At 39.2% G+C, this 16528-nt stretch overlaps 1 protein-coding gene across 1 annotated transcript in view; it reads left to right on the top strand.

Moving 5' to 3' along the window:
* Nup188 (nuclear pore complex protein Nup188) overlaps positions 1 to 16528 on the top strand; it is an 87346-nt gene that overhangs the window by 62225 nt on the left and 8593 nt on the right. The window contains exons 22-24 of the mRNA XM_070088868.1: positions 13740 to 13963; positions 14896 to 15027; positions 15254 to 15547. Of these exons, the coding sequence (XP_069944969.1) occupies positions 13740 to 13963; positions 14896 to 15027; positions 15254 to 15547 (650 nt within the window). The remainder of the gene's footprint in view (positions 1 to 13739; positions 13964 to 14895; positions 15028 to 15253; positions 15548 to 16528) is intronic.

Raw genomic sequence — 16528 nt, 5'->3', positions numbered from 1 at the left:
TTGAGTTCTTGCAACTCAGCGTGGGGTCTTCAGCTCAAAATGGGACTTTTAATCCTGGGGTGGATGGATACGTATAGGCAAGTCTCCTTATTCTTACTGCTGCTGTTCACCTGGCAGAAAATAATACCAGGGCATTAGCTGACTATTGTGGGTAAATTCTTGGAAGTGGCAGTACACCTTAGAGTGAGCTGTGCTTTGAAACAAACTGAAGTAGAATAATAGCACTTTGCCTACAAGTTCAATGGTGTAAGGAAGAAACTGCAAAATTTCTGCATGTGGAACAGCAGTGGGTTCATGTTATCTTCCATTTCTCTAGCTGTTTTGTTCAGGATGCCTATTTGACTACAGGGTTCAACCAGGCTCCCAGCTGATATCAGTCATAACTAGCAAACTATTTTATCAAAAAGTAGTGAAGGGGACCTTGTACTGGGTATAATATGCAAGATAGACCCTGCTAGGGGCCTGAAAAGTATGTTTTGGTACAAATAACTTGTACAAATAACCGGTTATTTTCATATAGTCGGACTTGAGTCCTGGAAATGGGAAGTACAATGCCTGCACTTTAAAGGAGGGGTTTGGGATATTGGCAGTTTGGAGGGACATGTTGTGTATCATTATACGTATATGCTTCTAAACTGTTGTATTCTGAGCACCTCTGCAAAAGCAGTGATAATGTGCGAGTGTGGTGAAAGTGTTGAATGATGATGAAAGTATTTTCTTTTTGGGGATTTTCTTTCTTTTTTGGGTCACCCTGCCTCGGTGGGAGACGGCCGACTTGTTGAAAAAAAAAAAAAAAAAAAAAACTTGTTTAATTCGCCATTGGGAAGTGGAGCAGAATTCTTCCTCCATAAGCCATGCGTGTCGTAAGGGGCAACTAAAATGCTGGGAGCAAGGGGCTAGTAACCCCGGTCACCCTGCCTTGGTGGGATATGGCTGGTTTGTTGAAAAAAATATTGTTTAAGATTTATGTGTGAGGTCCTCCCTGTGGGTTCTTATACAAAAGTACATCTCTCCAATCAAAATATTGGTATAGGGGTGGGGATGTAAAGATATGGAGGGTATTAAAATTGTGATGACAGTACACTTCTAAAAGACAGCCAGAGTAAGTGGTGTAGTATGAACACAGGTTGCAATTCAAGGCCTATAGCACCTGGTTGTAAACAGAGTCAGAGATATAGTGATCAACCTGGCAAGACAGGGGCAAGGCAAACAGCAGGGGTATATTTCTTTACCCATGTATTCCTTCATCATTGATTTACAATATTTACAAAGTTGATATCTTAAGTTAGCAGTATAATAATGAGACAACCAAGAACCACTCAAGGCAGCGAGTGGTTTTGATTAGAGTTGGAGAAAGTCTGCCCTCTCAGCCAGGCAGACATGTATAATGTCACCTTAGCTGGGGAATTGTGCTTTCACCTGATTGGTGGGTTAAACTGGACAATAAATGCAGCAGTAGGGCCCCAGAACTGTTATACTCTGAATTGCCAGTGTACTGGTTGAGAGGGCATGTCCATAGTTGCATGATAAACGTCGAATACAGTGTAACATACTCGATGCACACCACATGGTGAATGTGTGTCCACCTTTGGATCACCTTAACTTGGAAGGAAACAGTTAATTTTGCTTTTATATACAGAGTAGGGGAGTTAGTAGATGGGGAGAGGGAGGTATTAGGTAGATGGCGAGAATATTTTGAGGAACTTTTAAATGTTGAGGAAGAAAGGGAGGCGGTAATTTCATGCACTGGCCAGGGAGGTATACCATCTTTTAGGAGTGAAGAAGAGCAGAATGTAAGTGTGGTGGAGGTACGTGAGGCATTACATAGAATGAAAGGGGGTAAAGCAGCTGGAACTGATGGGATCATGACAGAAATGTTAAAAGCAGGGGGGGATATAGTGTTGGAGTGGTTGGTACTTTTGTTTAATAAATGTATGAAAGAGGGGAAGGTACCTAGGGATTGGCAGAGAGCATGTATAGTCCCTTTATATAAAGGGAAAGGGGACAAAAGAGATTGTAAAAATTATAGAGGAATAAGTTTACTGAGTATACCAGGAAAAGTATACGGTAGGGTTATAATTGAAAGAATTAGAGGTAAGACAGAATGTAGGATTGCAGATGAGCAGGGAGGCTTCAGAGTGGGTAGGGGATGTGTAGCTCAAGTGTTTACATTGAAGCATATATGTGAACAGTATTTAGATAAAGGTAGGGAAGTTTTTATTGCATTTATGGATTTAGAAAAGGCATATGATAGAGTGGATAGAGGAGCAATGTGGCAGATGTTGCAAGTATATGGAATAGGTGGTAAATTACTAAATGCTGTAAAGAGCTTTTATGAGGATAGTGAGGCTCAGGTTAGGGTGTGTAGAAGAGAGGGAGAATACTTCCCGGTAAAAGTAGGTCTTAGACAGGGATGTGTAATGTCACCATGGTTGTTTAATATATTTATAGATGGGGTTGTAAAAGAAGTAAATGCTAGGGTGTTCGGTAGAGGGGTGGGATTAAATTATGGGGAATCAAATTCAAAATGGGAATTGACACAGTTACTTTTTGCTGATGATACTGTGCTTATGGGAGATTCTAAAGAAAAAATTGCAAAGGTTAGTAGATGAGTTTGAGAATGTGTGTAAAGGTAGAAAGTTGAAAGTGAACATAGAAAAGAGTAAGGTGATGAGGGTATCAAATGATTTAGATAAAGAAAAATTGGATATCAAATTGGGGAGGAGGAGTATGGAAGAAGTGAATGTTTTCAGATACTTGGGAGTTGAAGTGTCAGCGGATGGATTTATGAAGGATGAGGTTAATCATAGAATTGATGAGGGAAAAAAGGTGAGTGGTGCGTTGAGGTATATGTGGAGTCAAAAAAACGTTATCTATGGAGGCAAAGAAGGGAATGTATGAAGGTATAGTAGTAGTACCAACACTCTTATATGGATGTGAAGCTTGGGTGGTAAATGCAGCAGCGAGGAGACGGTTGGAGGCAGTGGAGATGTCCTGTCTAAGGGCAATGTGTGGTGTAAATATTATGCAGAAAATTCGGAGTGTGGAAATTAGGAGGTGTGGAGTTAATAAAAGCATTAGTCAGAGGGCAGAAGAGGGGTTGTTGAGGTGGTTTGGTCATTTAGAGAGAATGGATCAAAGTAGAATGACATGGAAAGCATATAAATCTATAGAGGAAGGAAGGAGGGGTAGGGGTCGTCCTCGAAAGGGTTGGAAAGGGGGGGTAAAGGAGGTTTTGTGGGCGAGGGGCTTGGACTTCCAGCAAGCGTGCATGAGCGTGTTAGATAGGAGTGAATGGAGACGAATGATACTTGGAACCTGACGATCTGTTGGAGTGTGAGCAGGGTAATATTTAGTAAAGGGATTCAGGGAAACCGGTTATTTTCATATAGTCGGACTTGAGTCCTGGAAATGGGAAGTACAATGCCTGCACTTTAAAGGAGTGGTTTGGGATATTGGCAGTTTGGAGGGGTATGTTGTGTATCTTTATACGTATATGCTTCTAAACTGTTGTATTCTGAGCACCTCTGCAAAAGCAGTGATAATGTGTGAGTATGGTGAAAGTGTTGAATGATGATGAAAGTATTTTCTTTTTGGGGATTTTCTTTCTTTTTTGGGTCACCCTGCCTCGGTGGGAGACGGCCGACTTGTTGAAAAAAAAAAAAAAAAATACAGTAGTGCCCCACTTATATGGCAGGTTAGGTTCCAGGCTACCACCGGAAAGTGGAACGCTGTTTCTTTCCTCTTATAAATGCATATAAATGCCAGATAACAAGTTTACACTAACACATACAGTAGGGCCCCCACTTATATGGCGGGTTAGGTTCCAGGCTGTCGCCGGAAAGCAGACATTGCCGGAAGGCAGAACGCCATTTTTTTCCATTTATAAATGCATATAAATGCCAGACATCAAGTTTACACTAAATTATATTAAGTTAGTAATAGAACTAGGCATTAAAAACACAGTAAATTTATTGCTTATCTTAAAGTATTTGTAATCTTAATGTAGGGAGAGAGGTGAGTAGTACTTATTTGTAGGAAGTCAGGTGCAGGTAGCGCAGGTATAGGTAGCCCTGGCTCCCTGTCTCATACTTAATATACAATATTTAAAACATCCCAGAGAGGTAAAATACACATACAGTACACTTATTATTTACCTTAAAATATGTGTAGTCTTAATATAGGAAGAGAGGTGAGTAGTATTTATTTGTAGGAAGTCAGTGTAGGTAACTGGTAGGTGTAGCCCACCTGGGCTACACCTACCGGCTACCTACACTGTGGCCCAGAGCCATATTATTAACATAGACATGCCTTGTTCACTGAATTTAATCATTTCTAACAACTACCTTTAGATGCCATCATAAACGAAGGTAGAAGTAATGAATAATTCATGCCGAAAATTGTAAATAAAAGCGGAGTGAGGGAGTGGCTGGGCCAAACGCAGATTCATACACGTTTTCTCTGATGACTGAACAGAGAAAACGTAATGTTGTCCCTCCACCCGTCTACCACACAGCTCCACAAGTATTATTATCAGAGCACACATAAAATATGCAATAAATGCCAGACAACAAGTTTACACTAACTTATATTGAGTTAGCAATAGAAATGGGCATTAAAAACACAATAAAAGGTAAGATACACACAGAGTACACTTATTACTTACCTTAAAATATTAATATTAATGTGTGAGAGGTGAGTGGCAGAGTGTTTATTGAATAAAATCAGAATGGTACACCATCATCCTCTAACTTGGCACTTAAAGCAAGAGGCTTACGACTTCTCTTTTTATTACAGCTAACCTTAGACGCCATCATCAATGAGAGCCAACTAGTTAACGAAAGAGTAAACGAGAGAGAGAACGAGATACAGAGTTGAGACAGTGTAAGAACACAAACTGAACAGGTAGTGGATGATCACTTGGTCAGGCGAAATAAATGCGTATTAATATGTGTCTACTTTTAGTTCATTCACGTCCATTTGTAAGAGTTTGTAAAACATTTGCCTCAGTATTTTTTTATTATAATAATAATTACCTCACAATACAAATACTCTTACATTGTGTACAAGTTGTACAAGTTAGTTCAGAATAAACAAACAGCAACACACCATTTATAGAGTGAATGAAGATAATAATAATAATAATAATAATAATAATAATATTATTATTATTATTATTTATTATAAAAAACACTAAACCCACAAGGGTCGTGAATTGCTATATATAGAGTAAAGGCATACGAAAAGAATATTTTTCTACAGTTATCCCCCAGTTTGACTAGAGAAAATGTAATTCTTCCGACACTACCTACACAGCTGCTTTGTAAACAAATCTCTTATTTACATAAATTTTTATTCTGCGAGTGTATGTATCATGTTTATATGCTATGTAATGGGTTTTATATATAATTTTGAGGAAAATATCATAGATGGATTAATGAAAATGCCTATATTGATGTAAAATAAGACATTTAGTGTGCCCAAGAGTGATTATTATTACATAGTATTGGCATCATGAGTAGAGAGAGACTTAGTGATTTTAATGTGTACCTGCACACCAGCACACCAGCACAGTGTGTAAGTATATTTAGGTACAGGTACACATAAGTATAATTATCAGAGTATATATAAAATATGCAGTAACTTTAAAACACTTGAAATTTTGGAAAGTTTCCTGAGAATAGATGTGGTCACGGAAAATGTAAACAAAGCGGGTGGGGGGCGCCGTATTTGAAAGACCGCTTGCCGTATAGCAAATTTTGGTCATAATTTGACATCGCCGTAAGGCAAAACGCCGTAAAGCGGGACCTTACTGTATTAAGTTAGCAATAGAACTAGGTATTTTTTATTATCACACTGGCCGATTCCCACCAAGGCAGGGTGGCCCGAAAAAGAAAAACTTTCACCATCATTCACTCCATCACTGTCTTGCCAGAAGGGTGCTTTACACTACAGTTTTTAAACTGCAACATTAACACCCCTCCCTATAATAAAAAGTAAAATACACACATGGTACACCCATTACTTACCTTAAAATATTTGTAGTCTTAATGTAAAATGAGAGGCGAGTAGTATTTATTTGTATGAATTCAGGTGTGGGAAGTATGATAGTCAGCCTGGCCAGGCCACCCCACCTCACCCACACGTAATATACTATGGTACATTTAAAGCACCCTAGAGTGGTAAAATACATGTACAGTACATTCATTAATTCTTCTTTCTTTCAACACACCGGCCGTATCCCACCGAGGTGGGGTGGCCCAAAAGGAAAAACGAAAGTTTCTCCTTTTACATTTAGTAATGTATACAGGAGAAGGGGTTACTAGTCCCTTGCTTCCGGCATTTTAGTCGCCTCTTACGACACGCATGGCTTACGGAGGCAGAATTCTGTTCCACTTCCCCATGGAGAACATTCATTAATTACCTTAAAATATTTGTAGTCTTAACCCTTAAACTGTTCAAACGTAGATCTACATTGATGTGTGTAGCGCTCCAACCTTTATTTTCTCCATTTGAAAGCATGTAAAAAAAACGTAGATCTACGTTCGGAGCACTATGCACATCAACGTAGATCTAAGTTTGGACAGTTTAAGGGTTAATGTAGGGTGAGAGATGAGTAAACGAAGTAAAATGAGTTAACAAGAGAGAGAGAATGAGTAAACGAGAGAGGAGAGAGACACGGAGGATGTAAACAAACAGATGAATGTGTCTGGTTATGATTGATTCATGTTCACTTACACCTAACATCTCATATTTATATTCCACTGTGGGGTGTATTTATCATATTTATATGTTATGTAGCATGTTTATTATATAATTTAAAAATATATCATAGATGGAATAATGAAAATGTTTATACTAACATAATACAGCCTCTCCTCACTTAACGACAGAGTTCCGTTCCTAAGACCACATCGTTAAACAAATTCGTTGCTAAATGAGGAGCATACTATAATGGTAGTGAGTTTGTGTCAACCATCTTTGATAGTTTTAACGTCACCTTTGCACCATTTATAACATTTCTGGTATATTTTTAAATGTTTATACAGTAGTGTACTGTATATTGAAATAAACAGAATAGAGGAAATCATCTCTAATATACATTATTTAGGTATGAATACTGGTCAGAGAGCCCTTTGTAAATCCAAGGCATCAGTAAACATGTACATCACTAAGTGAGGAGAGGCTGTATACGACATTTTATGTGCCTCAGAGTGATTATTATTGTGTATTATTATCATTATTAACCCTTTGACTGTTTACGCCATATATATACACGTCTTACACGCCACTGTTTCTGACGTATTTATACGCATAAATTCTAGCAGCTTCAAATCAAGCAGGAGAAAACTGGTAGGCCCACATGTGAGAGAATGGGTCTCCATGGTCAGTGTGCACCATATAAGAAAAATCGGGGAGCCAGTGGTGCATTGTGGGAATGCCATTTCACTCTTCCTTTTTCAGCATGCTTAGCGGTAAGAAATACTATGCGACTCTCCAGCAAATCTGGGACTCTTCTCTTCCCAAGTGATGCTCTGACACAGATGGAAGTGTCAGTGAAGATCAATTTCATGATTTCCAGGAGTTTGAGACCAAAAGCAATGGAGGAGGAGGAGGAGGAAGAAGAGGAGGAGGAAGAGGAGGAAGAGGAAGAGGAGGAGCAGGAAGAGGAAGAGGACAAGGAGGAAGAGGAAGAGGAATAGGAAGAGGAAGAGGAGGAGGAGAAGAGGAGGAGAAGAGGAGGAGGAGAAGAGGAGGAGGAGGAAGAAGAGGAAGAAGAAGAAGAAGAAGAAGAACATGTAATAATATTGTTCCCTTGAAGCAAGAAAAAAAAAAAATTCCACCCCATGACAGCGAGGAGATAAGGGGAGATAACATCTGATAAGAGCTGACGTTTGATGAACATAAACGAGGGTGGGGGAGGGTGCAGCTGATAAGAAAAGATTAGATGACCATCGCCCTCCCTTTGTTTTTGCTGGTACATAAACATTTCTGTCTGTCTATTTGTCTGCCAACCTCCCTGTCTATCCTTCTAGCTCTGTCTCAGAGAGAGCCACAAAACTGTGTCATCATCACGTTTACTCACATCTTCAAGCAGAGTATAGCACTTTGTCTGGATTTTTTGGGTTATCCTAGATAATTTACATTATGTATACTTGTATTTATGTGTACCTGTGAGACAGAGATAGACAGACAGAAAGAGAGAGACAGATTGAAAGAGACAAAATGAGGGAGAAAGATAATTAGATAGAATGGAGGGGAAGCAGCATCCAACCCCATTGTTTTGACAGGTGGTAGGGGGAGTAAGTAATGAGATAATATGTCATTTTGACAGCTGCCAACTCCTGACTCAAAACAATTATAAGCCACACACTCCCACACAAGACAAGCTTGATGAATGAAGATAATAGCAGTTATATGAAAGTATCCAGTGACTATATATGTGTATATATATTATAGAAACCAGAAGGAAGGAAGAATGGAAGGCAGGAATGAAGGAAGGACGAGATGAAAGGAAGGAAAACAGTAAGGAAAGACGAAAGAATGTAGGAAGGAAGGTAGGAAAGGAATGCAGGAAGGAAGGAATGATGACACGACCATTTACCTAGGATAACTACATAACACAACTGCCTGCTAATACTTTGAAGAAAACTGCTCAGACAAGGCGTTTTGTCGTTGCACATGAAAAAAAAAGTCCACAAAAATGCACACACACTGGTTTTATGTGTGAGAGTGTAAAACACCATTGTGTATGACACCATGTTTCAAAGAGTTCCACAAGCTGCACAACTTCTAGGAATATGTTCGGTGACTGTACAGTGGTATATATATTATAGAACAATAGTAATAAACAATTTTTTGTATTGTTTATTTTGTAAACAAGTTTTGTAAACAATATATTGATAATTATGTTTGTGTGCTTATTGTGTTGTATACAATGAGTGTATATATGTACATTGTACCTTACTTTGGTCTCACAGGCCACATAGGTTATGTGAAAAAAAAAACAAACCTTCAAATACAAGTAAACCAAAGTTTACTGGGTGAGCGGCAGTCACCACTGTTGCCATACGCGGCTCATTTTCTGCAAACTTTACACCTCTATATCTTGGTAAGTACTGATGGCAAAAAAAAAATTTTTTGGGACTAAAACACTCAGAAAAATAATCTTAACATTTTCATAAGAAAAACTAATTTTTTTTTTTTTTTTTTAATATTTTGTGACATAGAATGGCAATTTCAGAAAGGGGCCTGCAACAGTCAAAGGGTTAATATGGCATCCTCAAGACTAATAAAATGCTCTTAGTGATTTTAACCCTTTGACTGTTTCCGACGTATAAATACGTCTTACGAGCCAATGTTTCTGACGTATTTATACGCATAAATTCTAGCAGCTTCAAATCAAGCAGGAGAAAGCTGCTAGGCCCACATGTGAGAGAATGGGTCTCCATGGTCAGTGTGCACCATATAAAAAAAATCGGGGAGCCAGTGGTGCATTGTGGGAATGCCATTTCAGTTGTCATTTTTCAGCATGTCTAGTGGTAAGAAATATGTGATTCCCCAGCAAATCTGGGACTCTTCTCTTCCCAAGTGATGCTCTAACACAGATGGAAGTGTCAGTGAAGATCAATTTCATGATTTGGAGGAGTTTGAGACCAAAAGCAATGGAAGAGGAGGAGGGGGAGGAGGGGAGGAAGAGGAGGAGGAGGAGGAGGAGGAGGGAAGGAAGAGGAGGAGGAGGAGGAGGAGGAGGAGAAGAGGAGGAGGAGGAGGAAGAAGAAGATGTAATAATATTGTTCCCTTGAAGCAAGAAAAAAAAAAGTCCACCCCATGACAGTGACAAGATAAGGGGAGATAACATCTGATAAGAGCTGACTTTGATGAGCGTAAAGGAGGGTAATATTACATGACCATCGCCTCCCTTTGTTTTTGCTGGTACACAAACATTTCTGTCTGTCTATTTGTCTGTCTGTCAAGCTCCCTGTCTGTCCATCTAGCTCTCTGTCTCAGAGAGAGCCACAAGACTGTGTCATCACGTTTACTCACATCTTCAAGCAGAGTATAGCACTTTGTCTGGATTTCTTGGGTTATCCTAGGTAATTTACACTATGTATACTTGTATTTATGTGTACCTGTGAGACAGAGATAGGCAGACAGAAAGAGAGACAGATTGAAAGATATAGAATGAGGGAGAAAGATAATTAGATAGAATGGAGGAGGGGAAGCAGCATCCGACCCCATTGTTTTGACAGGGGTAGGGGTAGTGACTAATGAGACAATATGTCACTTTGACAGCTGCCGACTTCTGACTCAAAACAATTATAAGCCACACACTCGCACACAAGGAGGAGGAGGAGGAGAAGGAGGAGAAGGAGGAGGAGGAGGAGGAGAAGTAGGAGAAGGAGGAGAAGGAGGAGAAGGAGGAGAAGGAGGAGGAGAAGGAGGAGGAGAAGGAGGAGGAGAAGGAGGAGGAGAAGAAGAAGGAGGAGAAGAAGAAGGAGGAGAAGAAGAAGGAGGAGAAGAAGGAGGAGAAGAAGGAGGAGAAGGAGGAGGAGAGGAAGGAGGAGAAGAAGGAGAAGAAGAAGGAGAAGAAGAAGGAGAAGAAGAAGGAGAAGAAGGAGAAGAAGAAGGAGAAGAAGGAGGAGAAGAAGAAGGAGAAGAAGAAGGAGAAGAAGGAGGAGAAGAAGGAGGAGAAGAAGGAGGAGAAGAAGGAGGAGAAGAAGGAGAAGAAGGAGGAGAAGGAGGAGGAGAAGAAGGAGGAGAAGAAGGAGGAGAAGAAGGAGGAGAAGAAGGAGGAGAAGAAGGAGGAGAAGAAGGAGGAGAAGAAGGAGGAGAAGAAGGAGGAGAAGAAGGAGGAGAAGAAGGAGGAGAAGGAGGAGGAGAAGAAGGAGGAGAAGAAGGAGGAGAAGAAGGAGGAGAAGAAGGAGGAGAAGAAGGAGGAGAAGAAGGAGGAGGAGAAGAAGGAGGAGGAGAAGAAGGAGGAGAAGAAGGAGGAGAAGGAGGAGGAGAAGAAGGAGGAGAAGAAGGAGGAGAAGAAGGAGGAGAAGAAGGAGGAGAAGAAGGAGGAGAAGAAGGAGGAGAAGAAGGAGGAGAAGAAGGAGGAGGAGAAGAAGAAGAAGAAGAAGAAGAAGAAGAAGAAGAAGAAGAAGAAGAATTGTTTGTTTGTTTGTTTGTTTGTTTGTTTTTGTAAACAAGTTTTGTAAACAATATATTGATAATTATGTTTGTGTGCTTATTGTGTTGTATACAACGAGTGTATATATATACATTGCACCTTACTTTGGTCTCATAGGCCACATAAGTTATGTGAAAAAATAAAATAGTGAAAAAAACAACAAACCTTCAAATACAAGTAAACTAAAGTTTACCGGGTGAGCGGCAGTCGCCGCTGTTGCCATACGCGGCTCATTTTCTGCAAACTTCACGGCTCTATATCTCGGTAAGTACCGATGGCAAAAAAAATTTTTTGGGACTAAAACACTCAGAAAAATAATCTTAACATTTTCATAAGAAAAAATAATTTTTTTTTTTTGAATATTTGGCGACATAGAATGACAGTTTCAGAGAGGGGCCTGAAACAGTCAAAGGGTTAATGTGTACCTGCACACCAGCACAGTGTGTAAGTTTATTTAGGTACAGTTACACATAAGTATAATTATCAGAGTACATGTATATATAAAATATGAGATAACTTTAACCCTTTCAGGGTCCAAGGCCCAAATCTGGAGTCACGCACCAGTGTCCAAGAATTTTCAAAAAAAAAAAAATTTTTATTTTTTCTTATGAAATCATAGAGAATCTTTTTGTGAAGGTAATAAAACAAAAAGTACGAAATTTGGTGGAAAATTGACGAAATTATGCTCTCACGAATTTTGATGTGTCAGCGATATTTACGAATCGGCGATTTTGCCGACTTTGACTCCCATTTTAGGCCAATTACATTATTCCAATCAACCAAATTCTTAGCTATTTCACTAGTATTACTTCTATTCTATCGATTGAGCACAAGAAATCGCCAAGTCAACTGTTTCAACTACAAAATAAAGTGATCGGAAATTGTTAATTTGGCCAATTTAACACAAAGTTCAAAATATTCCAATTTCAAAATAGGGTCTAGAATGAACAATGTAGGCATTCCTGGCACTAAACTAACATTTCCTCTGTTCATTAGTTATGTTTTGAGGCTTTACAAATAAATTCCATTTTGATTTTTTATTCACATAATGAATTTTTATTCACACCAAAAAATAGAAGATTTACTGTTATGCAATACTGTAATAATTGTATAAATATCATCACCATATTTGTGAATGTATATTAGACCCACCAGCTGACGTGTATTAGACGTGTGAGGTCGTTTGTTTACTCTTGAATATCGGCAAAAATTTAACATTTCTGCTACTTTGAGCTCAGTTTCAAGCCATTTCCATTGCTAAAACCAATCAAAATCATCTCTATTTCTGTAATATGTCTTCCATTCTATCAAATGAGACCAAGAAATCGCAAATACAACTATAAAAAACATACGAAAAAACACTGCAAAGTTGCTCTTTTAATCGAAAAATCATGATTTCATTTTTTTTCTCTCATTATACACAGTGTGCTGCAGGATCTGTTTTATGTGGTGCACACATACCACATAGATGTATTCTCTCATATCTAGGCCCAAATGTACCACTCACAGTTATCAGAGTGAGCTGAGCTCATGGCGTAGATCTACGGTTTGGACCCTGAACGTAAAGCCGTAGATCTACGGGACGGACCCTGAAAGGGTTAAAACACTTGAAATTTTGGAAAGTTTCCAAACATAATGGAGAGTCATGCTCACTGAGAATATAAACAAACCAGGTGAGGTGCGGTGACCATATTAGAAAGAGGGGTAGCTGTAGCGAGTTTTGGTCGTAATTTGAAATGTCTGTATTAGCAGAACATCATAAAGCGGGGCCTTACTGTAAATAGTATATATTTATTAATTTTTTTTTCAACAAACCAGCTGTATCCCACAACGGCAGGGTGACCTAAAAAGAAAACCGAAAGTTTCTTTTTTAAAATTTAGTAATGTATGCAGAAGGGGTTACTAGCTCCTTGCTCTCGGTATTTTAGTTGCCTCTTATGACATGTATGGCTTACAGAGGAAGAATTCAGTCCCACTTCGCCATGATGTTTTATGAATTTTTATTGTTATTATTTTTTTTCTTGACAAACCAGCCGTATCCCACCAGGGCAGGGTGACCCAAAAGGAAAAACACAAGTTTCTCCTTTTACATTTAGTAATATATACAGGAGAAGAGGTTACTAGCCCCTTGCTCATTATTATTGTTATTATTATTATTATTCTTATTGTTATACAATGGCCATCTCCCACCAAGACAGGGTGACCCAAAGAAGAAATCACATTCACCAACATACACTCAATTGCAGTCTTTCTAGAAGTGTTAACATCACAATCAGAGTGCCCCTCTGACTGCAACATCCCCATCCCTCCTTTAGAGTGCAGGCACTGCCCTTCCCTTCTCCAGGTTTCCCTGAATCACTTCATAAAAGTTACCTTGCTAACACACTAACAGCATGTTCATTAAAAGCCACTTGTCTCCACACATTCCTATCTAATATGCTCACACAAGCCTGCTGGGTACTCGTATTACTTTTTCTTTAACTTAATGGTCATCTTCCACTAAGGCAGGTTGACCCAAAGAAGGAAACATTCATATATTGCTCTAGTTATTATTATTTTCCAGGTCAAGTTTTACCTTTGTTGAATCCTGTGGTGGGTTTGGTGCAGCAACATGGTAGACTGGCAGGGTCGAAGTTACACAGTTGTACTTCTGCAGCCACATTAAGCCTTGCTACAGCTCTCTTACACCAGTGTCTCTTACGCTGCCAGGATGAGACTGCCCAACAGCACCTAGCTTACTGCCCAGTAGTGCCCTCGCTCCTCCATGCTGCTGAAATCTATATGAAGGTACGTTCATTATATATACTTCTCACAGTACTCAATGATCTTGGAATTACAGATTCTTTGTGAAAATAATAATCTAGTATTTTTTGTTCACACTATGATTTATATTTGGTGTGAGAGGTAGGGTTCCCCTCATTTTATGCAGATTTGCTTTGTGTGAATTTGTTAATGTATAATGTCCTGCTTCTGATGGTAATTCTGTATATGTGTTATACACTTGCAGTATTCAACCAGTGCAGTTTACAGAGTTTTGAAGAGTCATATGCAGAATTAATTTTTTCTCAGACCTGGAATGCATCTACAGCATAAAATGAGGGACCTGATGCCTCATAGTGAAAGCTGAGCTATTGATATGATTTAATCATTGAGAAGGAATAAAAGTAGTTTAATAAAGAAGGCATATAAAGCTGGAGTGAGTGAAGAATTTTTCAAAACAAAACTACATGAGGTACAGTAACTCCTGGAGGTGGGAGATACAGTACTTGCACTCTGAAGAAGGGGTGGGGGATATTGCAGTTTGGAGGGGCAACTGAGCTATAATGTTGTCATGCCTCTGTCAAGACAGTGATAGTGAGTGATGGTGAGAGAATTTCTTCTTTTTCGGGTCACCCTACCTCGGTGGGAGAAAGTTGGTGTGTTGAAAAAGCTTATATTTTTTCTTGCACTAAGTGAGTTTTTGTTATTTAATTTATATCATAACACTGCTCCATTCTACTGGCCAAATATTATTCAATCATTGTGGTTTCATAATATCTTAACACTGTTCTGTTTTACTGGCCTTACATTATTGAATGGACAACTTTATTTATACTGTGGTATATTCTATCTAGAACAAGCATTGTTTCTTTCTAAATTACCAATATTAAATCAAATTAAAGAATAAGGTATTTTTGTGTGTTATCTGTTTTCAGTTTATATTAATTTTATCTTTTTAGAATGGGGAGGAAGAAGTAGTAGGGGAATTACTGCGTCTACTGGCCACGCTCTCCCGCATTTCACAGCTTTCAGAAGAACTCTCCACACATACTCTTTCATCAACTCTAACATTAGTTATACCACCTTCAAAAGTGAGCTAACTAATAAAACAGTTTTGCAGTAGAAAGTTTTGTATGCCTGTCATATATTAGTAAGTTACTGTTTATCATAAAAGCATTCTGATGTTCATCATTGACATAGTAAAATACAGAAGAGTATTGTGATCAGTAGGTTGCTATCAGTGTAGTATACATTATTTTCTTCTACTTGAACATTAAATGTAAATATTTTATTTACCCTTGTTTTTTCTTTTACTAGACTAGTCTGCTTAGTGAAGTGGTGTGGGGAGTGGTGTGGGGTGTTATGCGTGAGGGTGTTGGAGGAGTCGAAGGCGGGGTGAATGTGGCTGCTGTTCACCTTTCAGCATTAAGTGGATCATTGGCAGCTCCTCATCGGCAGCCAGGTCTTGCTTTAGCAACAGCAGCCCTAGTAACAGCACTAGCCCCACATTCTTCACTTTGGATTGTTATGCACCCAGCATCACACTCCCAGTTGACAGCAGCCACTACTCGTTGCATTCACTTGACAACACACTTGCTCTGCACACCAAGGGTTAGTATCCCATTATTTTCATATTCTGCATTAAGGCTTATTTATGACCCACATGGGTTTAATACTTCACAGTTCCTCAAAATATTTTCTCCATTTCTTCAGTGCCTCTCCTGAACCATACCCTGAGGGTGGTTTAAGGGGTCACAATGTCCCCGGGTCCTGGTCTGTGACCAGACCTATGTAACAGCTTGTCAGTTTCACTCTTAATTTAACCGTTCTTGCTGCTTCATGTGTCGCCTGGTTGGTTCCAAAGTATTGTTCTCCATGAAAACACGAAAGTAGGCATATATGAGTTTTCATTGCTTTTTTAATTAGAAAAGACACAAGGTCTCCATATCTGACACTTACTTTCCTTGAAATTTTAATAGGTAATTAATTTTTCTCCTGTATAAATTACTAAATTTAAAAAGAAAAACTTTCATTTTTCTTTTTAAATTTAGTAATTTATACAGGTGATCTCAGTGAGATATGGTCGATTCATTGAAAAAAAAAAATTCTGTTGCTTGTGAATGATGGTAGTTTTTCATCATTGGTGGTATTGTGAATGGTGTTGCTGCATCACTGGGGCATTTGTGGATGGTGGTAATGGTGGTGTATCACTGATGGTGAATGTGGATCTTGGTGGTGTTGCTGTATCACTAGTGGCACTTGCAAATTGCACTGGTGTAGGCGGTGGTAGTGCTGCATTGCTGGTGTTGCTTGTGGATGGTGTTGTTTGTGGAAGGCACTAGTGGTAATGTAGCATGACTAATAGTACTTGTTACATGGTATGTACAAGTACTGCTGGTAAATGGTTCTGATGTTGCTTGTGAATGGCACTGATGTTGCTTGTGAATGATACTGGTGCTGCTACTGCATGACTGGCAGTGCTTGGGAATGTTACCTGTGCTGCTGCTGCTGCATTGCGTGCTGATTATGGATGAAAGAGGTGGTCGTGCATCACTGGTGATGCTCGTGGATGGCAGTGAAGATGGTGGTGGA

This window comes from Cherax quadricarinatus, chromosome 26 (assembly GCF_038502225.1).
Source record: "Cherax quadricarinatus isolate ZL_2023a chromosome 26, ASM3850222v1, whole genome shotgun sequence".
Lineage (NCBI taxonomy): Eukaryota > Metazoa > Arthropoda > Malacostraca > Decapoda > Parastacidae > Cherax > Cherax quadricarinatus.
Note: the sequence above shows the minus strand (reverse complement) of the source record. Positions and strands in the feature narration are given on the sequence as shown.